The sequence below is a fragment of the Microtus ochrogaster genome, linkage group LG3, assembly GCF_000317375.1.
Source record: "Microtus ochrogaster isolate Prairie Vole_2 linkage group LG3, MicOch1.0, whole genome shotgun sequence".
In the NCBI taxonomy this organism is placed as follows: Eukaryota; Metazoa; Chordata; class Mammalia; order Rodentia; family Cricetidae; genus Microtus; species Microtus ochrogaster.
The window spans coordinates 26,343,927-26,370,048 of NC_022029.1; the positions used below are offsets into that span (position 1 = coordinate 26,343,927).

At 46.2% G+C, this 26,122-nt stretch overlaps 1 protein-coding gene across 1 annotated transcript in view; it reads right to left on the minus strand.

Annotated features, from left to right (window-relative positions):
- Positions 1-551: 551 nt before the first annotated feature.
- Tpo (thyroid peroxidase) overlaps positions 552-26,122 on the minus strand; it is a 66,107-nt gene continuing 40,536 nt past the window's right edge. The window contains exons 9-16 of the mRNA XM_026786039.1: positions 24,706-24,876; positions 21,780-22,017; positions 19,737-19,945; positions 18,285-18,455; positions 12,276-12,407; positions 10,255-10,354; positions 8,434-8,566; positions 552-590 (exon numbers count right to left, since the gene is read on the minus strand). Of these exons, the coding sequence (XP_026641840.1) occupies positions 552-590; positions 8,434-8,566; positions 10,255-10,354; positions 12,276-12,407; positions 18,285-18,455; positions 19,737-19,945; positions 21,780-22,017; positions 24,706-24,876 (1,193 nt within the window). The remainder of the gene's footprint in view (positions 591-8,433; positions 8,567-10,254; positions 10,355-12,275; positions 12,408-18,284; positions 18,456-19,736; positions 19,946-21,779; positions 22,018-24,705; positions 24,877-26,122) is intronic.

The following is a 26,122-nucleotide window of genomic DNA, read 5'->3' on the forward strand; positions in this document are numbered from 1 at the left end:
GAATTAGAGATGGAGGACGGTGGTAATGAGGAAGCTAAGCTGCTTACAGCGAAAGCATGTTTCCATGGCCTATAAACATAGTATTACATGGAATATGGAACTGTTTCTCATGCAAGCCCAGAGGGGGGGGGAGATATTTGGTCAGACCAGGATAAGGTGGCATTTATTTATCTGTGCTTCGTGTTGACTAGAACGTAACGAGAAAACTGAGTGTATTTGGAAGAGAGTCTTGGTGGTTCTGAATGAACATAAAACTGTCTTGAAGGATCTGGAGTCTATGCCAGCTTCTCTCAGTCCAGCCTTTCAGCCATGCACGATACTCTCAGCCTTCCCCCGACTCATTCTTTAGCCCCAAGTGTGTAAGCGTCATTAGCGAGGCCTGGCCTGCTTCCATGGAAAAAATGTGAGCTCGAAGTTATCACAGCCTAGGGCTGTCCATGAGATTAACCATCCTCTTCCTCAAGCCTATGACTCCAACACGTGTCATGTCTTTTTCCAAGCAGCTCGAGACCCACATTTGCCAGTGTCTGGCTCCAAAGTGGTGAGGACTTCTACTCACACAGGAGGACCCGGGATCCATAGGCAGGTTCCTGCTGGAGAGAAGGCACGGTGAGCAATGTCCCCATTACCATTGCCTCTGACATTTCAGGTGCCAATCAAGCCACGGAGTTGTGAATTTAAACTCAAAGGTACCATTGCATTTAGTGAAGCAAAGTCCTCGTTTCAAGCAGGGTGAGCCCCAGGAGGCAGGCTTAGCCACATTCAGGTTTGCAGTGACCCTACTCACCTTAAGGGAGGGATGGGGTGCTGTGGCTCCACCCAGTAGTGAATATTAGGGTGAACATGGTCATTCCTGGCAGGCCCCTCGCCTGCTACTGTGTGTGTCCTGGCCATCAAACCTGGGTCTTTCGGCATGGTAGCAAGTACCTTTACCTGTTGAGCCATGTCTCTGGCCCTACATTTTACTTTTAATTGGAGGATAACACAGTATATTTGTGTGTGTAAGCTTTGATGTGGCTTTCATATGTGCTAGAATTGTGGAATAAGTATGTCAATTAACCCGCCACCCCATACTATAAGTTTTCTCATAGTAATAACATTGTGTACACCAGTTTTTTCAACAACTCTGAGACAAACAGTGCTGTAGTCAGAATCTGGGGAGCAGCCCTCCTGTTCAACAGAAGCTTTACCCTCCCATCCTGCATCTCCTGAGATCCACCCATCTCGGATGCTGGGTCCCATCATTTGCTCTGTGTCTAGGAACTCAAATCAAACCTATGTCATACACGACCATTAAATACATCACCTGGGGTGCACCTAAGGTAAGAAACCAAATTTATACTGACTTTCCCATGCTGGTTACAACCTTACTTTGATTCCTTTTTATTCCAGTGTGTCTATGTCTGGGTGGCTGCAGAGGCTGTAAGAAAGCGTCAGATCTCCTGGAGCTAGAGTGGCAGGCGTTTGTGGGCAGCTTCACATACACGAGTGGGATTGCACTCGCTGCTCTGGGAGAGCAAGTACTCTTTGCCACCAAGCTGCCTCTCCAGCCCCGCAGCCATTTTATTTTAAAAGTTGGTTTTTTTTTTTCTTCTTTATTTCCTCCAAGTCCTAACTCAGGCAATATTGAAGCAGATGCTAAAATGTCTTCCTGTAGTCTTTTCCTCTGGGTTACTGTATAAAGCAGGGGTTTTAACACCAGATGTATAAAGCGAGGACCTAGCTGCTCCAAGGTATGGTTGAGAGAAGGTTTTTATTGTAGATATGAGGGAGAGCACAGCCAGGGACATCTGGGGGAGTCCAGAGCAGGAAGAGAACACGTAGTAGACTAACACGGGCAGAAGGAACCAGGCCATGGGGTTGGGGTGAAAGAGGATGACCAAGAGGGCGCTAATGGCAGGGTTGTATAGGAGCTGGAGAAGGTTAGGGGAGATGGGAAAAGAAGAGCTAGGACTCCAGCATGGACGCTGTAATAGGTATTTGCTATGCTGAGAAAACCTGGAGGCCAGCACACACTTAGGTATGCTAATAGGCACCACAGTGAGCCATTTGTCCTGGGGTTTCTGTTGGATGTGACATTCTAGCTTTTTTTTTGTTGATGATAAAGAGTGAGGTAATCTCTTCTGTAACTGCTTCTTAGCTCAAATTAAGGTGCTGCTGTCAGGGCCCAGGAAGGCTGGACTACTACTACTGAAAGGTCAGGAAGGAAGAGGAGAGTACAGGCTGGGGGACATCTGTTTTGCTTGCTATCCAGGTTCTGCAGGACCCCCTGAGGCTAGCAAAGTGCTGATTCAGAATTCCTCAGAAGCATCTAGTTTATATTGCTTTCAGCAAGTCTGGAGCTTGCTGGTTCCGATATGGAGGAGTGTGCTGTCTTCAGTTAACCGGAAATCTGCTGGGACAGATATAGATTAGGGACAGACAGAAGGTAAAGTTAAGGATCTTAGGGGGAAATCTTTATCTTGGGTGTGCACTTAAAACTTCCAGGCCTATGGTCCTGATAGTCAGTGTGGAAGTGTCAGGTCCCAAGAAATTCCTTTTCCCAAAGGCTGGCATTTAGACAAAAGCCAGCATTCTTTCAGGAACTTGAGAAGCTAGTTCCTACTTTTATCTCTGGCAAAAGGGACACATGGCTCTCCATTAATATATACCTATAGTGCCTATCAGTATATCTTCATCCTTGCTAACCTCCAGGCTGCCTCAGTCGCTGCTCACAAGTGCTTGTTCAAGCCTCATTGGTTCCCTTTCCCTCAGGTATCCATTCCTATATATCCCTGAAGATTTTTTTCCTGTTGCTTCTCCAAGGTGATGTCCATCACACAGATGATTCATATCTAGTAGGGATAGAGGTAGTTCCCAGGATGAACTCACACTGGGAGTACCAGGTTAATGCTGAGAATGAGTCCCCTAGCAGGGTAGCCTGAGGTGAAATGATTATTTGCCTCCTGGATGGTCTCCCATGAGGTAATTCATTTTGATAAACTGAGAGAGGGCAGCCAGAGGCTGGTTGAAAATCCTCACCCTGCTCACAGTACACAAAGTTAGATCCTAATTCTCAAGAGGGCATGCTTAACTTCAACTCTCATTTTATCTCCTAGTTAGTTCCTGATATTAGAAAAAAAGTTAAAAAGCTGGATATTGTCCTTCAACCCTCTACAGAGATCTGTTGAATATAATATTTAAGATGTTTAATCGATGTGGGGAGCAGGAAAAGACAGAAAAACTTCCTGTGATAGAAGTACCAGCTTCTAGAGGCAGCCCTCAGGTATCCTCCAAAAAAGAGGATGGGTGTAGATAGAATTCTGTTTCTGTCCTGCCTGGTCCTGCCACTGTTCAGTCCCAAAGAAACACACAGAGGCTTATATTAATTATAAACTGCTTGTCCTGTTGACTCAGGCTTATTATTAACTAGCTCTTAGACAAGTATTATGGGTTAATTTAAGTCCTATGTTTAGCCACATGGCTTGGTACCTTTTCTCAGTGAGGCATCCTCATCTTGCCTCCTCTGCATCTGACTAGTGACTGCATCTCTGCCTTTCCTCCCTCCAGAATTCTCCTAGTCTGGTCACCCCATCTATAGAACCTGCCTGGCTACTGTCCAATCAGTATTTTATCAAACCAATACCAGCAACAAATCTTTATAGTGTACAAGAGCCATTATCCCACAACAGATGAAGGCACAAATGAACTCCACCTGGAGCTTGCTTTAAAGAAGCCAAGTTGACCCCTGGGTAAAAAAACTGCACTTTACTTCACCTGTCTCAAGGACCCTGCCTAAACTTTGGACACTGGAGAGTTGACTGCACCTCTTTGCCTCACTAAGGTAGGCCAGTCTCCCACGTTTCTTCTACACAGGAACATACCTTGGATCGTCTGGACCTAATGGCTGAAGACTAACACTGCCCTGGGACCTCCATCTCCGGCAAAATCATCAAGATGACCATGGAGGAGCCTAGGATAATTGTCCAGGTAGTGGGTAAGTCTGTGCCATTCTTAATCAATTCAAGAGCTAGTTGGTCTATACTTCTTGGTTACTCTGGTGACACCTATTCTTCTCAGATCTCTGTGGTGGGTGTTGACACTCATCCCCACCTGCTAGAGCTACGGGTCCTCTCCTCTGTCCTCTCTGGGGCCACCTGATAGCTCACTCCTTCCTCATCACATTATTGGGCAGAGATATCATGGTTCGGTCATACTTTCCCTTTTCAAACAACTCTCTCTGGAATTTCCCCCTCCTTCCAGCACTGATACTTCACCCTACCCCTAAGAGTATGGGATTCTTCCTCTTCCTCAGTGGCCTCCCATACTCTTCCTGGATCCTACTTCCTGCCCCTATCACTCTCAGTACCATAGTTCTCTAAAACATAGACAGGTTTTCGGGCTTAAAACATATCATACAGCTCTTTCTTGATAAAGGTGTTCTCAAAGAACACCCACACACCCCATCCTGCTTATACTAAAGCCTAATGGTTCTTACCACTGCCACTTAGTCCAGGATCTCAGGATTATTAATAAAGCAAGGGTTTCTATAACTCTTATATCCTACTCTCTCAGATTCCCTCCTCTATCTCCCCCCCCCCCACCACCACCACCGACCACAGATTTCCACAATCTCTTTGCTTTTACCTGGCAGGATCCTGACACCAGTACAGCATTCCAGCTTTCTTGGACAGTCCTTTCCTAGGAGTTCTAAGACAGACCGCATGGTTTCAACCAGGCTCTAGCCACTAATCTCTCCCTAGACCTGCCCCAAACCACCTAATATGTTCAGTATGTTGATGACCTTTTACTATGCAGCCTCTCACTCTCACGTGTCACATTTTGTCCATCTTTTTAACGTTCTAGGAAAAAAGGATACGGAGTCTCCCCTCTAATGCTCAACTTTCTGTCTCTCAGGTCAAGCATCTAGGCTTTTCACTATCCCCTAACAGGCATGAACTTACTCTTGATCCCAGACACTACCTGCAGACCCTCCAACCACCGAGGAAGAGCTTTGAGAGATCCTTTGGCCTGACAGGAACATTAGAACCTGATTCCTAACTTTGCTCTTCTTGTTCTCCCCTCTATGAAGCAGCTAGGGACATCAACAGAGTCTCTGGATCCTGTTAAACCTCTCATACCTCCGAGATCCTATGGGCTGTGCCTCTCCCTGACCTTGGCAAACCCTTTATCCTATGTTCTACTGAAATAGGGAATGGCCTGTGAGTTTTGGAACAAATCAGAGGACCCAGCTTTGGCCCTATTGTCTGCTTTTCTAAAGAGCTGGATACAACAGTTAGTGGATGGCCGCCTTGCTTGCAGGCACTAGCAGCAGCTTCCCTACTGGACCAGGAGGCTTCTAAGCTCACCTTTGGCTGCCCTCTGTGTCTCTTCCCACACCAGCTCAAGGATCTCCTGTCACACAGTGGTCGCTCCACTCTGTCCCCTTCTAAGCTTCAGACTTTTCATGTCACCTTCCTAGAAAGTCCTAATACCTCATTTGGTTCCTGCCCTCACCCATTCCTGCCTAGAGCCACTTGATACCTTTACTTAAAGAAATTCACAACTTCCTGCTTCCGCTCTGTCACATCCTGACTGTACTTGGTTTATAGACAGAAGCTCATCTCTCAGCTCCACTGTTTTCTACCAAGCAGGTTAGGCCATAGTCTCCTCTGACCTGGTTTGTAGTACCTTCCTCTTTACCCCAGGCATTACTTCTCAGAAGACAGAGACATCACTAGAGACCTCAACTTGCACAAGACAAAACCACCAATATATAGAGATTCTAAGAATGATTTCCTTATCCTACATTACTATGCTTCCATTCAGGAGGAAAAAGGTTATCTCACAACAAAGAGGCACATATATTGCCAATGGGACATTAATCCTAAAACTGCCAGAAGCATCTTATTTTTCCAAGAAGACAGCAGTTATTCACTTCTGGGGGCACCAGGTCCCTTCTAATGATATAGCCTTGGGAAATGCTTTGCTAACAAGACTGCTAAAGAGGCCAGCCAACATTCCTATTCTCCCAAACTTAATTTCTACCTACTGTGAGTCCCAATGACAGCACCCCCCCCCCCCCCAAGTTCTGAAGTAGTCATGAGTCCTCAGGGTTGGCTTCTTCTACAGGACAGGTTCTGTTTTCTGGACCTCAAGCAAAGTCCTTTCTGACAGATATTAACTCCACTTCTGATTCCTCCAACTCTTCTTCTACCCCTTCTTAAGGCTACCACTCCAGGATGCTCCACCTGCACTCAAATCTCCCAACAGGGGGCCTTGCAACCCTCTCCTTTCAACCCAACCACGGGGGTGAGGGGCAGTCTTCTTGGGGAGGATCAGCAGACTCAAAAACACACAAATATCTTATTATAGTAGACAGTTTCTCAGGAGGGGGTCGAAACTTTCCCTACTATATTTGAGACCGTAGAAGTGGTTCCCACCTCATAAATGGTACCTTAGCCAGAATTGGACTTACTAGATCCAGACAATCAGATAATTAATGGCCTAGCATTCATTTCTAAAGTCAGTCAGTCTGGAGGGTTTTAGGGGTACAGTGGTCACCTCCACATTCTCTACCAATCCTAGACCAAGTCATAACTCCCTGAAGCTTACGTGAATTTTAACTTTACAAAAGGAGTGAAAATTTTAGATTCATTACCATTGTTTGTAATCTACACAGAAATCCACACTGTAAACAGCTGGAATAGACCTTCTTTGTTTGAAGAATGAACACTTTCCTCTGTCAAGAGGGCTGGACATATGGATGGAAAAAAGATGTTTTCAGCATGGTAAGAAGCATTTAAGTCTTTATAACCAAAGGAAATTTAAATTTTGAGCTATAACTCTGATAATAGTAGTCAGTGCCTTACCAGAGCTAGATTAAGAGGTTACCGGAACTCAATCGATTAATGTTTTAACTCTGAAAACGTCTCCACATAACAACAGCATAGTGTGAGGGAGTGGGATTTGAAACACTCATTTTTCACGTACCCTAAAATCTCTTTCTTAAACCTGTACAACTTAAGCTTTCACAGCCTGGTACCTTTCCAATTAGATTACTTTCCTAGACCTGCATGACTTACACAAATTTCAAACCTTGTTCTTTCCATCTAATCATTTACCATGAGACACAGGTGGTTGGTTGCTAAGAACTGTCACTGCAAAGTTAGTTTCTTTAAATAAAGAAATGATAAAAAGTTACATGGAAACCTGATTTGTAAGTTTGTTCTTTGCAGTGTGAGGCGAGAGGAGCATCCTGGTACATCAGTGTGACTTTCACAGTTGTAGTAGACAACGCAGGCAGCTCTGGAGTGGTGCTTATCCAGCAGAAGGGAGATGTGTGGTTAGGAAAAGTGAGGATTCCAGGAGAGCAGCTGTTCTCAACCTATGGATTGTGACCCTTTGGAGGTCACATATCAGATATTTACAACTCATAACAGTAACAAAATTACAGCCATGAAGTAGCAATGAAATAATTTTATGGTTGGGGGTCACTACATCTGTGGGACTGTATTAAAGGGTCACAGCATTAGGAAGGTTGAGAACCATTGCAACAGATTAAGAAGGGTAAATTGTCTTAGTAGAGAGATGCCAACATGGTGGGAACTTAGGAAGTCATGGAAATCTCCAGGAGCCAGAGGGAATGAGAAGACACTTATTGAATGGGCAAGTAGAGACAATGGTTAGAGCAGATGGAAGGAAGACACAGCTGAAGAGGCAGACTCTAGAATTTGGAGTCAAATATGGTGGGTGATAGAAACCAGCAGAAACAAATGATCCACGTATATTCAGGATCTTGGTTTGGTTAGGAGTGGCTGTGCCACTTGGAAAGGGGCTCATGCTTGTCCCTCCTGGGTTTCAGCACCAGATGTATAAAGTGAGGACATGGCCATGCCGAAGTGTAGTTGAGGGAGAGGACAGACAGAGGTGTCTGGGAGAGTCCAGAACATAGAAAGTTGTGGACTGAACATGGTTAGTAGACTAAACTGAGGTATGAATGGAGAAAGAGGAGGACCAAGAAGGAAGACAGAACCAAGAGAACACCTGGCTGCAATGGCGGGGTTATATAAAAATGAGAAACTGGGAGGAGTTTGGGGGATGGGGTAAGAAGAGCTAGGATGCAAGCAGGGGCTCTGTAGAGGGTACTCGCTACACTGAAAGAGCCTATAGGCACTTTAATGTGCTAAAAGGCAACATAGTTAGCCATTTATCTCGGAGTTTCTTTTGGATCTGACTGTTACTAATTCTAACTCACATGTACTTTTAAAAAAGTAGGTTCTGCTTCTGACAAATTATCAGCCTTTTATAATTAGTGTGAGAAAGAGACCCAGCATGAGGGAAGAGCAGAATAGAACAGAGGTCCATATTAAATAGCTTTATGGAGGGTACCTGTGCAGTGCACAGAAACAGCTGATAGAGTTACATTTCTGGGACTGGGGAGACATACACTACCTGTCCGGTGTCTTGAGTTGCAGCCTTGTCGGGCAAAATTCCTCTCTCCTGACTGTTCTTTAATCCTGACTGGGTGGCCACTCTTGCATTTCCCTCTGTAATCAGCAATGTGGATTTCCTATCAGAATATGTCCTGTGGATAAATACACATCCAGTCATTGTTATCAGAACTTAGAAGACCACTCCAGAACTTAGAAGGCCTGTATACATCCTGCTCCATGGTAGCTGCACAGTCATGGAAACAGTCACCACCTCTCTGGATTTAAAGTCAGGATAGTCACTCAAAGGACCACAGAGAATGTCTTCCTCTATGACCTCTTGCAGGTCACTAATTGGTAGCCTATGACTCTAGAGGCGTGGAGAGTGACCTGTGGTTTTTGCACTGTCAGGAGGACCCCCAGGGCACAATGGCTAGAAAACCCATTCCTCAAATCTGCATCCTTGCCTGATCTTGCCTCTTTAATTTATCATGTTTTATTTAAAGTTTTTTTTTTTAAATTTGTTTCTTTTTTGTTTCCTTAAGACAGGATTTCACCATGTAGCTCTGATTGTCATAGAACTGACCTTCTAACCAGACTGGGAAGGAAGTCACACTCTAACTACTGCCTGGCTCATGTTTTTTTAATTATTAAAAAAAGTGTTAATCAAATTGCAATGTCTAGGAGGAGGAATCAAATTGTAAAGCAGACATTTGCTACTCACTGCTCATATTCTTTTTAATGGCCTGCCAGGTTTGCTGCAGGTGCAGGCTTCTAAGCTGTCCTGCAGACACACAAAATTACATTACTGTCACATCGCACAGCCTATCCACTCCCATGTGCATGCAAGTGGTCATGTGATTCTTGAAGGAGAGTCATGTTTTCTTCTACCCACGGACCATGGACTGCCTCTGTCCATACATTTCTCTCCAGTGGAGATTCTGTCATGGGCACAAACCCTCTAGCTCTCTTACAACACAATAACAGGTTTCTGCGAGACTGGAGACCATGGTTAAAAGAAATGCCTTTCCAAGAAAATAAAGTGGGAAGTAGTCGTGGACTCTGGGGCATTCAAACAGGCTATCAAGAACCACTTAGTATGTAAATATCTTTCCCTGAGGTAAGAAGGGTGTGCAAACTGTGGTTACCTGTGTGGGTGCTATGAATACGGAAGGGAAGTCTTCTTCTAGAGACAAGATACGGGAGGGAAGGGGAGAAGAAGGGAAAGATGAATGTGGGGTAGAGAGTAGGGGAGGAGGAGAGTGGGGATTGGGAGAGGGGAGGAGAAAACTTGACACTCGACCTAATGAAGGGTGGACCTTGATAAGCTGGTGGTCACCATGGTCAGAGACTTGGGATACTTGTGAGCTGCTTAGTCAAAGATCCTCCCATAATGCCTAAGTTTCCTGGGAACACCTACACGATGCTCTACACAGTATAGATGTGTTCCTGACCCCCACCTTGTGCCATTATTTGAGTGTGTGTGTCTGGGGGGACTAATGTTGCTTACTCAGACACCACAACTGCATCCTGACTGGTTCCCATGGCACTCTGTAGGGCTCTACCACAATGGTTGGTGGGTAGTAACTGCCTTAGCTGGCCGTCTCTTCACACACCATTATGTGTGTGGCCTGGGTCCTTCCCACTAAATCAGGCCAGCTCTTTTCTGGCCCTACATCACCCGCCCCACCTTTATTATCTAATTTACATCTGGCAGTCTTATCTGTGATAAGTAGAATTGGGGTTTCAACTGCCCTAGTAATAAAGAATCGTTGGGAAGAGTCATACCCAGAAGAAAGGAAATGCCCTGTATAGGAAATAAGCAGCAGAAGAAGGAACTTACCACCTGCAAATTACAGTCCAAGTGAGACTGGCCAAACCACCCACGAGGAGTGCACCCAGTGCAATGGAGACCCAGGATGCCCGAGAGAGCCTGCCAGAATCTGTACAAGAGGACATGAGTCAGCAGATCCAGCCAGCATGGCTACAGGATTTCACTTGACTGGCTCTTAGCAGAACTGTGGAGGAAAAGACTTTTAGATACTGTGTTCTTCCCTGAGTGAATTGGGTATAGGCAGAGGGTCTGGCCCTTTAACTGGGAGAGAGGATCAGGTCTAGTGACTGCCACAGTCAGGCTGGGATGGGGATGGGGATGCCCTTCCTTTCTCATCTTGGAGGGCATAAAATGAGTTTCCTGAGGGAGCTGTGTAAGATTCCTAGAGGAATCAGATGGGAAAGACAGTGGGCACCCGGCAGCTGTATGAAGACCATGACACAGCCCTGGAACTAGTCATATGCACTTGGAATTTGCAAAAACTGTGAGATTCAGCTGGGGTTACAGTTAGAACTTTAGGGAGATCTAGGGACAAATGGCTAATTTCCCAGTGATCTTTCCAACAGATAAACTGAGCCACTCACTGGGAATTAGAAAGCAAAGGGCCATACCCATTGGGCCAGTCTAGCCAGGACCCTGAAACACTGGAGTCTGAGCAGGTGCTGTTCTCACGCCTTCTGTGTTCCTACCAAGTTCTGAGCCCACTGACTTCTGCGAAAGGCTCTCAGTCTGTGGCCAGTGACCTTTGCTCAAAGTCCCTGCTATCACAATCTTGTTATTGACTCCTCTGCCCGCTGTTCATCGCTAGCTCCCTGAATTTGTTAGAACTCCTCCGGGAGAAAACTGGTTTTTAATGCCACGATGTCACATACTGCACTGTCTCCATCACTGGAAAAGGTGTCAAGCTTCTAAAGCTAGGAGGACTAGTCCCTGCAAGAGGCTGCAAGGGGACGGGGTCAGTGCTGGCTAGGGATGGTGCTGAGTGAGAGAGAGGAAGCACTGAGGCCTCGGCAGCCTGGTGTGATTAGACCGGCTTTCCAGCTGCTCTCTCTATAGAGAATGTGAAAATCTCTCAGGGTCTGACCTCCTTGAAACCTGGGGACATTGATATTTCTTACAGCTGACCCCTGAGGTTAACATTTGGCAATCTGTCATGTGAAAATTCTTCAGATGGCCCCTGTGTTTCTTCCCTAGGAACTGCCTTATGAAGACCTCACTATCCTGTCCCACCATGGAACTGGCCTCTTACTGTGCCTCTGCCCGAGCATGACTGTAGAGTCTCCAGGCTTTGGCTTGTGCACCCTGCTCAGCTCTATGAATCCTTGGTGCAGGGTGGGAAACCCTCCACATGTTTTCCACTCCAGAATGACTTGAAGATCAATTTGAGGCCTGGTTAAGACCTCGGTGCCACCCTTGCAAGGGCCATTGGCCATAGTGCATGTTTCTGGAACATGTGCTTTTTGGTGATAAGACATTAAATGAAAAAATTCCGTCCTCAACAGTTTTCTGGCTTGAGTGCTAAGCATTCAGAAGGGAATGCTGGAGACATCCTGAGCCAAACATCTACATTGCAGACAGGTGCCCTTTAGCTGACTGACAGCATCAGGAATTTTATTCTGGGCCCTTGAAGGTATCTCATGGGGTAAACAAGGTTAGCATGTTTCTGGGCCTATAGGGAATTGGGATGCTGACTTCAGGGTCTCACGCCTCACTCTGGGAGGTTTCTTTCTGAATTAGCTATCTTGTAAATGTAGGCGGAAGCTGCCTCATATTCTGCTGTACGCATCTCGCAGCGCGATTTGCATCTAAACGGTGTTTAGATATACTACTGAAAGCTGATGGGGTGCCATTCCCTGAATTCCTCCAGGTTCTCCTTGTCTACTCTCTGCTAGGCAGGGGAACATCAGCTTGGCATCTGAGAAGATCTGGTGTACCCGCTAGGAATATAGCTAAAGTTTGATGAGCTCAAACACAGTATTTTTCTTATTTCAAAGAAACTGGCCAACAGACATTGCAAGGAAGCCACTCACCTATGCAGGTCTTCTCATCTTCACCCAGCACGTAGGGGTCTGTGCACACACACTGGAAGCTTCCCTTGGTGTTCTTGCACTTTGCAGAGGGGTGGCAAGGTGGATGTGTCAAATCTGCGCACTCATTCACATCTACAGGAATAAAGCACAGTCACTAGTATGGGGGGGACCCTATGTCCCTAGCCCCATGTGGCAGACCCTTCCTTTCCAGGCACTTACCACCTAGGTTCATCCTTGGTATCAAGAATGTCAGTGTTACAGCTGTGCTCCCTATGCTTGTGAGTCTGCTGCAAAGCACCTTCAGACTGGGTCTGTGACCAGGCCTGTCTCACCAGTTCCTGTCACTTGTGGTCCAGCTGTGTCCCTTTGGCTCTTAGTCTATCTATGTCCCTGACGACTCTGTCATTTATGCCTCCACTGCCTTTTCCACATGAGCATGAGCCATCGACTGTCAGAGCCAAACTTGCCTTTCGTGTCTCGCTGTGTGAAGACTGTGACTGTTACTCTGACCATCTCTGCCACAGTGTGCAGGGCAAACTGCTTGTGGAAGGTAACGGATGACAGACCTTATGCCCTTCTCTATTTCTCAATGAATTGGGGGATCTTATTCTTACTTTTCCCATATGCGGTTTTTTTCGTGGCTGCCACAGGAATCACCACAAGCTGAGAGCCTAAGAATAGAATCTGGTTTCCTTTCTGTTCTGCAAACCAGAAGCTTAATGAGTGGAGCCCTCTACAGGCTCTTCCTTTGCCTCTCCCCGAACATCTCCTGGTGTGTCGTGTCTTTTAGACTCATTGTAGTCCCCAAGTCTCTCCAACTTTCCTGCCTCGGTGTCTTTCCTTGTAAGGACCCAGGACCCTGGGTGAGGACCAGCCAGGAGCATCTATAAAGATTCTATTTTCAAACAGGGCCACATCCAGAGATGCTGAGGCTTAGGACTTGAACTTAGCTTTCTTTGGGACAACAGTCAACCTCAGACTCAACATGGTCAATTGGTTCTAAGCAGAAGTCACTCCAGTGAGTTTGGGACCATACACACTCTGAGCTTCCTTGCAGAGGGTTAACTCCGAGAAGTGTGCTGCAAATCTACCCTGAGAGAAGACTGGTATTCTCCACAAAGGAGAAGAGAAAACATGTGGAGGTGGACCACATTGTTAGAACTCTAGTGCCGCCTGCGTGGAGGACCAAGGTGTTGTTGTGTGTCTGATAAGATGGTGATATTTCTCAAGAGCAGCAGGTTGGGCTCCCAGGTCACCATGGAAATATCTCCACTGATCTGTTTGATCCCGGAAGCAGACAGAAATATCTGCACCCATCTCTTACACACATGTTGTGTAACAACTATGAAAAGCTATAGACAAGCAGCTTCTATCTACTGGAACCCACAGCTTGAACAGGACTCACCATACACACCAACTGGATTTTCCTCTCAGTCTTACATGGGTGGTGTATTAGTTACTTTTTTAATGCTATGATGAAACACTGTAACCAAGGTAACTTACAGAAGGAAGGTTTGGGGCTGGTTATCATTCTAGAGGGTTAACAGTCTATCACCATCATGGCGGGGAAGCATGCCAGTAGGCAGTCATGGGGGCTGTAACAAGCCACCAGAGGACAACTTGGAATGGTGTAGAGCTTTGAACTCTCAAAGCTCACCCACAGTAACACATTCCAACAAGACCACACCTCATGAACCTCCCCAAACTATGACTGGGGACCAAATTCTCAAAAGCCTAAGACTACGGGAGGCATCTCATTCAAACTACTACATTCCACTCCCTGGCTGCCATGGGGTCACGGCCAAATCTTAATGCAGATTGTGTTTCATCTAGCTCCAAAAGTCTCCATTGTCTTTGAGTCTTAACATGATTCAGAAGTCAAAAGTCTGTGTCTCTTCTGAGACTCAAGGCACTCTCTTACCTGTAAGAGACTGTAGCCACTGTAAACTCAAACACAAATTGCATGCCTCCAACATGTGATGACACAGAACATAAGAACATACATTGTCCTTCCAAAAGGGAGGAATGACAGTGGAGTGAGAAAATAATAGACCAGAGCGAGACTAAAACCCAACATGGACAATACCAAATCCCATAGCTCCGTGTTTGATGTCAAAAGGCCCTTGCAACTTTGCTGCCCACAAGATCTGCCCAATCTCAGGCTATTTCCATGCCCTGTGTGCAGTTCTCTTTGGCAGATACTCATGGCTCTGACATCTGAAATATCTCGGTGTCTTTACTGAAACACATGCTTTATTTTTATGGTTTCATGCAATGGCCTCTCAGGGACTCTTGCTTTCTCAAGGACCTTTGTGCAGGGATTCCCCTGCCACAGACTGCCTGACCTCAGCAGCCCTCAGAGACTGTGGAGGGAGAGTCCATGACCTATTTACTCCCCACATCTTACATTACTCTGAAGCCAGCATCATGTAGGTGCTACTGCCACGTTCAGCCAGCAGTCTGGGATGAACCCTTGAACTCTTGAGTCACATATGGAGCAGTTTTTGCTGGTTATTCCTTCCTAGGCCTCTCACTTCCACAAGCCTTCCCTTTGTTCTAATGAAGACAAGGCCCTGCCTTGTCTTCCTGTCCCTTCCATGACAAGCCTGGGTTGCAATATTAAGTTTCCTGATGCTCTTTATCTCTCCAAACTATTTTGCAAAGTATTAATCTCTTCAAACTTTTGTCTTACTTTCTCATTTTGATTGAGGACATACCTAACAGTGATTACTCATCACCATTTAATAGCATCAATATCAGGCTTTCCTAAAATCTTCAACAAATGCCATTGCTTTTAAATTCAGTCCCAGGCAAGTTTGTAAGACAAAGGCAGAACACAGTCAGGATGTTGCCAAAATCTCACATTATTGTCACCTAGCATCTATTGAGACGGGCCCTGATTCACATAGCTTCCACCACTACAACCTCCCAAGCTCCCACCAGGGACATCATTAAAGCTCCACTGCAGTGTCCACCACTTTTCTAGTTCACAGCTCCAAAACCTTCCACATTTCTCCCAACACCAGTGCGATCATGTCCAACACAGCAATAGCCCACTCTCTAGTTCTAGCATCTGTATTCACTACTTTATGCTATTGTAATAAAACATTATAATCAACGCAGCTACAGAAGAAAGGGTCTCTTTGGACTGATTCTAGAGGGTTAATACTCCATGTAGGGAAGCATAGCGGCAGGTAGGCGTGGCAGCTGGAACAGCTGAGAGCTCACATCTTGAGCCTTAAGCACCAGAGAGAAAACTGCGAGTTTGTCCATAGTGATACACTTCTTCCACCAAAGCCACGTCATCCTAACTCTCCCGAAACAATACAACCAACTGGGGACCAAGCATTCAAACGCCCCAGACTCTGGGTTTAACTCATTCTGAGCATCACGGCTGTATTTTAGTGCCTAGATGGGATTTGAGCAGAGAAGATAAAATAATCTCTCTGGATTTCCTATGGTCAGTATTCAGCTTGCTGCTCTCCCTTCTCTAGTGAGTCACATGGCTAGGCAAACTGGTTGGAGATCAGTGAGATACATCTTCATGTCAATGTACAATAAAAATATTTAGTCTTTCTTTTTAAAGATATGTTTTGCTTCCTTGTGAGTCCTTCTTTGGGTACGTGTAGTTAGAGGTAAGATTTAGTGAGAACTCCTGTAACATGTAAACACGTCTGCACCTAGAATGTTTCCTCAATGCACCTTCATGAATTGCATATAAGAACATTATAAAAAAACAATAAGCCAGAAAACATGGCTCATAAAATGAGGACTCCCTTCCTTCTTCCCATCTTGCTCTGCAGACATCTCTAGTTCTAAGGTCTCAGCCATGCAATGCTCTTTGCAAGCTCACAAAGACCTTTCTCTGTGCAACACATGCAAACAGGTGCCCTTCCTTCCAGATGGATCAGAACGGATTCCCATCAAACATGCCAATCTGACACCTGTGTGTTTGTTCATTAGCGTATCTTAGGTGAGCTCGGCTCTACAGTCCTAGCCTACCCTCCTTCATATGTTCAGCATGGTACTTCATGTGTGCATACATTCATTGTGGGGGCACTAGGCCATGTGTTTAATGTGGTACATTAATTCATTTAAATAGGCAAGCCAGGAGTTGGACTCCGTGACCATTCTCACTGTCCACCAGTAGGGTTGAAGGCAGGCACAAGCTGAGTGACCTCAAAGGGCAGAGTAATTAGTTTCTGAAAGCTATCCTGTTGGGAAGCTGCTGAGTTGCTATGCGGAAGAGTGAGGCCATGGTCAGTACTGCTCAATGGGTGTCTCACCCTTCACATGCTGGGCCTTTGCAGTGATGTATAAACCATGCCAATCCGATCTCAGAGTGCTTGGCCCTGAAGGGCTGCTGGTCTGAAAAGAGGATGTCATTTCTTCTTGTCACAGGGTCTACATTGTGAGCTCACTTGTTGCACGTGGAGGCCATGCCACTGGAGTTTTCTACCAACAGGAGCACCTGGGCAGCTCAGAAATTAAGTCGATGGCTACTAAGTCCTTGGGACCTGCTGACCATGGTACCCATACTTCCTTAACTTTGGGGAGCCAGGGACTGCTAAAGTGAAAATTCGGGATAAAAAACAGCCAAAGGGTGTGGGCTGGGGACAGAGAAATGATTTCTAGGACAGAACACTGTCTGGTGGAAGCAGAAGGGGTGTGCTTCTCTTAAGAGCTCAGCAGAGGGGAGCCCTGTGAACTGTCACATCCAGTACAGTCAGTGGTCGGCTCAAGCAGTCTGAGGATGGAGAATTTCCCTCAGCTAAGCTTTCCTTTGCAGTTGAAAATCCTAAAACAAATCTCCCCAGTGAGCTTGTAGAAGTTCAGGTTTTTAGACTAAATGAAATAAGGGATTCATAAAGCATCACTGTGCCAAACCCTAAGGGTCACACCCTAACAAGACACTGCCAGTGGGAAGAACAAGGAATCCGGGCCAAGTGAGCAGTTCTTGTTTGTTTGGTTGCTAAGCCGAAACAACACGGAGGCATTCCGGATTGTCATAATGAAGATTAACTACAGAAGGTGATAATTCAGAGCGAGCGATCTAAGTAGCGGTTGTCAAAAACAACACCTGCACACAGATGTTGGCACTTCATAGAACAGCTGGGCTTGTGTCACTCATTCTGTAAGCATTCTGTCTTCTGGCAGAGGATCTCTGATGGTGTTCTCAGTGATAAAGTCCTTTACCTTGTGCCCTGGCCCACTGTTGCTCATGATTAGACTCAAAAGAGAATTGGGGAGTCTGTCCATTCCAGGCCTTCACAGCTAGCTCACTTTCTTTTGCTGCAAGACCGGGAGAATGGGACTGCATGTTCATATCCACGTTTCCAGGCCAGGTGGGTGCTTTCTGGAAAAAGCTTATTCTCTCTCTCTCAAACTTGTCTCTTTACAGGTCGAACCCAGGACCCAGGCTCTTCCAACAGAGGCTGACACTCTTGCCAACTTCCCAGTTATCTTAGGGGCAATCCCTACTTTGCAAACTTACAACAGGAAAGTGGATGGTGGAAGCCAGAAGGGCCCGGAAGTGCCCGTTTCTTTCTGCTCTCCTATTACTGGCGGTGAGAAGGACTGGGGAGTGACTGCCTGAGCATGAGGAGTCCAAGAATATAGCTGGGAAGGTGATGCTCAAAAGGGGGAGATAGTTCTAGATCTTTCTATGGGTGCCTGGAGTGAGAATCTTCTGTTATTTAATTTGGGGAATGTACACCCTCAGTTCTTTCCACAGCCTTGTCAAGAACTAACTGGCCCTTTTTCGTCTCTCTCTGCCTAAATCACCACAAGTCCAGATTCAAAGTGACTGTCTGCATGTTTTGACATCTAAAGAAAGCAATGGAGTGTGATGAATAGAGGGAGAGTCTTCTCTTTCAGTGCCAGAAAATCTCTAGGGATACACCTGTGCTCAGAAAATGTCCTGGTGACGATCGGATGCTCTCCTCTGGGGAAACACAGACTGTTGTTCTGTAATTGCTGTTAAACTCCACACCATGTGACTCCACTGACCTTTACAGACAGGAGGCTCTGAGTCCCAGCCATTCTGGGTGCATGTGACCTGCTCCTGGCCTTGCAGCTTGTATCCATGGAGACAGGAATAAACCAGGACCAGCTTCCCAGACTCTTCACAGTGCACAAAGTTCCCATTGTCCACCTTGTCTGGGAAGATGCACTTGTCATCTATGGGATGTTGAAGGTTAGAATTCAGTGAAACCACAAGAAAGATTCTAGACTGCCAGCCCTGCTGTGTGTTGAGCTACAGCCCTCAATTAAGCTTTATTTCCCAATGCCTTGTATCTACAAAGCATTAGGTTGGGAGATAGAGGCTGCAGAGAGGAGTTTTCCTTGGCTCTTGGTCTGGAATGAAAGTGGTTAGTATGTTTGTATGCATGTCTCTCTATGGGCATATACAGCACGCCTCTCTGTGTCTCTGTTGGGAAATGGGTTCCAAGCCATGGAGAAGTGCCTGCCACATAGCTAATTCTTTAGCTCTTGCTTGAAGTCAAGACTGACATGGTACAGAACTGATGTCATATAGTTAACAAAAGAGTTAGCATTTGGTGTGGTTGAGAAAACTCCTTGGTTGCTCAAGCGCTTGCTGTGCATTTGTGAGGATCAGAATTTAGATACCCAGAACTCACATAACAAACAGCTGGACGGGCCTGGTGCCATGGTGCTCTGACCACAATCCCAGCACACAGAGGCAAAGACAAGGAGTTCCTAGAGCAAGCTGGCTAAGCAGACCAACCAGTTCTAGAGTCAGCGGGAGGTAATATAAGACAAAGAGATCAAGGACACTCAATGTCAACGTCAGGCCTCCAGACACACATGTGTACAAATGTGTGCCCAAATCCATACACATGTGAATACGCACAGCATAATATACCATGCACACACATGCAGAAGGAATAAATGTTTTGTGACAGTGGTAATTCATGAGATATAATTTAGTCTGTCCTAAGGATAGAACTAAAATCAAGGTGAGAACATTGACTTTGCTAGTAGTCTCAGGAATCTGTAGGTCCCTGCTCAATCTTACATCTTTTCTACATAGCCAAGTGTCAACCACTGCTGGTTCTTCAATAAGAGCTCATCCACTGCTTCTCAGCCAGGAGGACTGAGCCAGCAGAATCCCAGGAGACTCTGTGGCCAGAGCTCCCTAGTGCTGTTGGAATCTCATGGGTACAGAGCCCATGACAGATAAGGAGAATCTGGGATTGCCAGAGCCAAGGCTTGGCAGCTATCAAGTAGTGTGTGAACCTGGACAGGGTACAGATCCGTCAACTGTTGCAGACTTCTGGTCTGATTCTGAGTTCTCACTGGGTACTCCCATACCACAGGAGAAGGCAAGGCTCGGTCTCACCAGTACTTTCTTAGGAGCACAGGGTTGAAACCAGCCTCTCTTCGAGAGGTTACACTGCCTATAGTGTCACGATGAAGTAACAAGCGGCTCAGAGTCACCTTGTGGCAACATCTCCCTCCACGCTTCAAGGTTCATGCTAGGGATGTCTTCACAGGACTCAAAGTCCTGGGGGAACTTTCCAGTCCGGAAGGCATCCACGGGTACCCTGGTGAGGCCGGTGTTGTCACAGATAACCCGCGATAGCGAATGCTTCTCCAGTTCCTGCCTCTGAGCGTCTGTAAAAACATGGCTGTTCTCCCACCAAAACCTGCACGGGAGAGGGCACGTGAGTGGGCAGTAGGATATAGTGCTACCTCTGTTTCCTCCTGCACTCAGTATCCCCATGGAGAAGATGGTCATGGGGTGAGCACAGCATCCAGGGGCTGTGAGAATTGGGCATTAGAGAGTGGAGAAAAGAAGGGTATGGGCCAGTCTGTGGAGTGGGGGCTGTCTGCAGGGCAGCATAAGCTGACCAGCTCCACTGTGCCAGTTTGGGTGCATCCCTGCTTCAGCAGCAAGGGGGACGACAGAGAAGTCAGCCACAGGAAGAGGTGCCGGCCGTTCAGCCCAAGGCCCAAGTGTTGTTCTTGTCCTTCACTCCAGGCCAGGACCGACAAAGGCAATAATGTCAGTTCTTCGTGAATATCATGGGCAAAGCTCCGGTTTCCCATAGCCGTTTACTGCATAAAGACCATCTCCATTCCTAGTTGGGAACACATTCTTGGCTTGTGGGAAGGAACTGAAATCTGCAAAAGGGCTTGGACAGCATGGGAAGGAATCTTCTATCAGTTGCCTGATGGAAGAGTTGCCTTTTGGGGGACACTCAGTCATAAACACAAGAGTTAGGAATCACCACATCACCACAGCAGCTACCAGAGCCTCTTGGACTTTGCCATTGGACTTGACCCAAAGACCATGTCATACTCAAGGGAGTCCAGGAAATGACCTGTCTCCAAAGTTTGTGTCTTCTCAGTCCCTAATTATGTCAAGCTATATGACTTGTCTAAAGATATAGTTTCAAAGGAGACAAACTCCCCCAGGATTTCTTCCAGGTGTCTCATCTCTGTGAGATGCTATGTCCCAGAAATTTACGGTGACATTCATAGCAAAGGCAAGGAAAGAATCCTAAGGCTGTGTCTAAATGCTGAGACACTTATGAAAAGCAGTCTTATAGGGAGAGAGGGGTGGATGGAGACAAGTAGGCAAGAAGACAGAATCTCGTATGGGGGTAACTATCTAAAAGAAAGGAAGAAAGGCTTCCTTTGTTCTTCCCTCGTGGTTCCATGATTCTAATGTTTCATGTCATACCCCCAATAACCTTTTACGTCATACCCTTAATCACCATCTGGCATCAGCTCATGAGGTGCACAGGTGTAACACACCTGCTTTTCTGGCCCCCTCTGGGGGAGCTCAAAATTCTAGACTGAAATGGAGGAAGAAGCAAGTGCAAGACAGGCAGGAGCCTCAGCCAGCTGTGTGGGGATGGAGGGGAAGGCATGGTGGGGAGTGGGCCGGACTCTTTTCAGCCACATTCTGCTCCTGGGTACCAGCTGGGGTCCACATCTGCATTAAGGTAGGGCTACCTGTCCAGTGTCAGCAGTGCCAGCGAATGGCCAAGATGGACGCGATAGATTGTCACAGTTTGAATTTTGTTATGTGCCTTCTCATACACATGACTAGTAATATGGGGAAACAACAGTAATATTTCTTTTTCTTTTCTTTTTCCTGAGATAGGCTTTTTTCTGTAGCTTCGGAGCCTATCCTGGGACAAGCTCGTATAGACCAGACTGGCCTCTAACTCACAAAGATCTGCCTGCCTCTGCCTCCAGACTGCTGGGATTAAAGGCATGTGCCACCACCGCCAGGCTACAGCAGCAATATTTCTAAGTGAACAGGATATTCTATACATCTTGTGGTCCTTTTGTTTGGTGTCAACATTGTTTTAGGGTTGGGAATGGTTTGTTTGAGAGAAAACCTTCCCAAGGTCACATATAAGCGCTTGATCCCAGATCTAGCTGCTTTACATGAGCCTTATGTAGAACACACTGTTATACCCAGCATGCTTTGCCCCGAATGTGGAGAGGCTTTCCACAGGTACTCACCTGTCTCCATCCCTCAGGGCTTTCATCTGTTTCCCAATGATACATGCAAACAGAGGGCCAGTGCGGGCCCCCGGCAGGAAGGTTTCAGCCAGGCCTCCCATCCAGACGTCGATGTTGTCTGCGTGCTTGTACAGCTCCATGATCTTGTTGATCACGGTTTGGTTGGTAATGGCCCTGCTCAGCTCAGCTGGTGTTTCCAGGCGTGACAAGCCACAGAACTCTCTCCATTCATTGTAGCCTGTACAAGAAAGAGGGGCTAGGTCTGTTTTTACAGGGACTGAGGGTTCACTAGTCTACCCATGGGTTCTGTTGATCCCTGGAAGCTAGAGTTGCAGAGACATAGCCCCATCTGCCGTCCTCTGATGCAGAGTGACCATTGTGTTCTTGTGGTATGACTTTCAGCCCTATGGAGTTTAACAGGACAGGCCATGTAGCACAGATGTAGGGGTCTTATAAAGAGTGTATTTGGGGGTGAATTAGGACAGGAAGGGTGCAAAGTCAAGACACTTTAGTGGGTTCATACTATTATTGGACCAGTCTTCTCCTACTGAACTGTGGTGACAGCCTCATCCTCTTCAGACCTGTTGATGCTCCAGGAGGACACCAAAGCTCATGGAGAATAAGAGCACACCAGCGCGCACGCGCACACACACACACATGCACAAACACTCACACACACATTCACAAAACATAAGCACTCTCTTATACACTCAGAGTGAAGAAAAAGTAGCAGTGAGAATTTAAAAACTGGTTTGATCCATGCTCATTCACTCCCAGTCCAGTTGGAGTTGGTGAGCTCCCATTAGCTCAGGCAAACTGTCTCAGTGGATGAACCCCCTCATGGTCTTGAATTCCTTGCTCATATTCTCACTCCTTCCACTCTTCAACTGGATCTTGGGAGTTCAGTCCAGAGCTCCAATGTGGGTCATTGCCTCTGTTTCCATCTGTTGTTGGATGAAGGTTCTATGGTGATATTTAAGATAATCATCAGTCTGACTACAGGGCAAGGCCAGTTCAGACACCTTCTCCTCCATTGTTTATGGTCTTAGCTGGGGTCATCCCTGTGGATTCCTGGGCAACTTTCTAGAGCCAGGTTTCTTGCTAATCCCATAATGGCTCCCTCAATCAAGATATCTCTTTCCTTGCTCTCATATCTGTTCTTCCTCCATCTCGACAGGAGTTGACAGTTGGGGCAGACTAAGGGGCCACTGATATTGACACTGGGATTTATCTCTACTGCATGTCCTGGCTTCTTGGAATCCTATTTTCTTTGAATGTATACGTTGCTCAACCTAGTTGTAGTAGGGAGGGCCTTGGACTTTCCACAGGGTGGGGTGCATTGCCCTCTCTTAGGATTGAAGGGGGGTGGGGTGCGAGGGCCTATGGAGAGAGTGGGAGGGGAGTGGGAGGAGGGAAAGGAGTGGAAATTTGGATTGGTATTTTTTTAAGTAATGAAATAATAATAATAATAATAATAATAATAATAATAATAATAATAATAAATTGGTTTGTGAATGCTGTCATCCAATGGTATCGAGTCAATCCTCAATGATAGCAGCTCCTTCCATTGTGATTCAGGAGAAGCTGGTATCTGTTTAGTGAGGGTGGTGTGTGTGTGTATTTATATTTGATACAGCTAATCACTGTACCACCTTTTTCAGAGTCATAGCTCCTGAGCTTCCTGGCCAACGAGTCTGTTCTACCTCAACTCAAGGTCTGTTGTATATGCTGGACCTGGTGAGGGACAACTCTCTGGTCATACCCATCTTTTTTCTCTCATTCCAGATAGGTCACCTCAGTTATCTTTCTCAGGAGCTATATAGCAAGGGAAGACTCCTTTTTTTCCTGTCTACCTAGTTTTGATGAATTCCATAGCATTTCTACTTCATCACAGTCTGTTTTAGGGCAGACCTCCCAGATCCCACAATCTCATGACAAGCAAAATAAAATCTGTGGATTTGATTTATCTAGAAACATATATTCCCACTGCTTGCCACAGAGGTTGGGGAATATTTCAGTTACTTCATTAAATATCTTTCAGGATCATTGAAGAATGAAAAGCAAGTGAATTACACTCAAAAATTGGGAGAGATTTTTCAAGGGCCACATGTAGTAGCTATATACTTCCACAGCTCAGAGAAGCAGGTGCACCTAGAGTTCAGGGTGACGTACAGAAGGTGTGTGGTCTTCCAACACAAGCAAAGGATCCCTTTTCTGTATCTTTCCTGTATGGATTTGCTCTTCAAACCCAAGTTACTCTCATCTTTTTGGTGGCTGTGGTGAGGGAAGAATGACACAGGACAGCACCAACTATACCCTACAATCATAGTAATAACCCCTGAACTTGGGGGCCTTTTCTGCTGCATGTACTTAGGATACTGGCCACTGGTCCTCTGAGTGGGCCACTGGGTTAGACAAAGCATCAGTGTAGCATCTCCTAGGGAACCCTGCGACTCCACAGGCTTCTGTGGTAGGGACTCCAACAGGGTCCTGGGTGAGTTCTGTAGTTGGATGCCCTTCTAAGACTGGGATTTGTCCCCAGGCCATACAAGGAAAAACACCAGAAGAGGCATCTTGGATACAAATCATAGAAAGACACACAGACTCTTGTGTGGTGCTCACAGGGTGCTGGGCAGTCGGTTTACAGGTAGATATATAGTTATAGGCCTGGCACATCACTCTAATCCAAGTTACCAGGAAGGCTGAAGCAGAAGGATCATGAGTTTGAATCTAGCCTGAGCAACATAGTAAAAACTCATAAAAACACAAAAGCCAGCCAAGCAACTGAACAATAAAACACCAATCTATTCCTCTGAAGCTGGCGGTGCAATAGATTTGTGGGTGTGTTTCGCTTTAACAGACAATGAACCAGAGAGTCCTTCCCCCAAAACATACTGAGGCATACCCATCTAGAGACCAGACAGACCTGGTAAGCCATGGTCACGGCCCCTCTGCAAGTTAAGCGATGCCAGATCCAAGGTGCCAGCATTAGACAACACGAAGAGCTTCTCGGTCAGCTCCTCATTCATCAGCTGCTCCTGTACCTGCAGCTTGGCTGATCTTGCCAGGAGGCCTCTCACGATTGGGTCCAAGCCACCTGAAAAAATCATACACAGGTCAGAGAGGGCCCTAGGTCCCTGCTGTTCTGGGGACAATGGATAGATTCTCAGTTATAAAGCAGGTTTATTCTTAACAAACATCTGTACAGCTTCACCAAATCACCTTTTGCAGTTCTGAAAGTGTTCCAGGTTCCTTAGGACACTGTGGTTATTGGCAACTTAGTGCTGAGGAGGCACCTTCAACACCTTGGGGCCTAGACACAGGCAGGGCCACATTACTGAGATTCATCATTTATTTTCCAGCAGCAGAATGTTTAGAGAAGTGGTTCTCAACATTCCTAATGCTGCACTCCTTTAATAATACAGTTCCTCGAGTTGTGGTGACCCCCCTCCAACCATAATTTATTTTTAACGTTACTTCAAAACTGTTATTTTGCTACTGTTATGAATCATAACATCTGTGAATATAAATATCTGTATTTTCCAGTGGTCTCAGGTGAGACCCCCAGGGAAATGGCCTTTTGACCCTTGAGGGAGTCGTCAGTTCACAGATTGAGAACTGCTGGTTTAGAGCCCAAGGAAATATTCTCTGGACTCCACTGTGTGGAACAGTAAGATGCGGCCTGGTTCTGGTAAGCTCTGTTTCTCACGGACCTTGCTCTGTTACCCACTGAAGTGTGGGTTATCTTCATAGAAGGCCTCAAAGGAAGTAAACCAGCCAGCTCTCAGGTCTTTGCCCCCTCTTAGCTGTCTGAATTTGGAATTACATACAATAGCTTCAACTAAGAGGCCAGTTACCTTAGGTACCCACCAAAGGCAAATGTATAATATATTTTGAATTGGGTAGGGTGACTGGGAAGATCCCAAGCATCTCTCCTCATGTTCTGCATGGTAGCAATTTTATTGTCAGTGGTGAGAGAACATACTGTCAGCTGCCATCATCTCTACCCTCCACCATCCCCGAACGTGCTCTTGAGACCGTTTAGAAATTATCAGAGGGAGAGAAAGAACATGGGAATAAGAATAGAAAGTAAAACTGTGGGGTAGCGTGAAAACAATCCTCTAGAGAGCTACAGGTTTTTTCTTTCATTTTTGCAAAATGCAAGCATCCTGCAGCTCACAGTGCTGTTCTCATCAGAGAACAGGTATAGTTCTCGATGATGAAGAAATTGACAGCGCCCATCTGTAAGGCATCTACCAGGACACTACTACCTGTCTGTCTGCTGAGAGAGAATGGGTAGGAGGAGAAGGGAGGAGGAGGAGGAGGAGGAGGAGGAGGAGGAG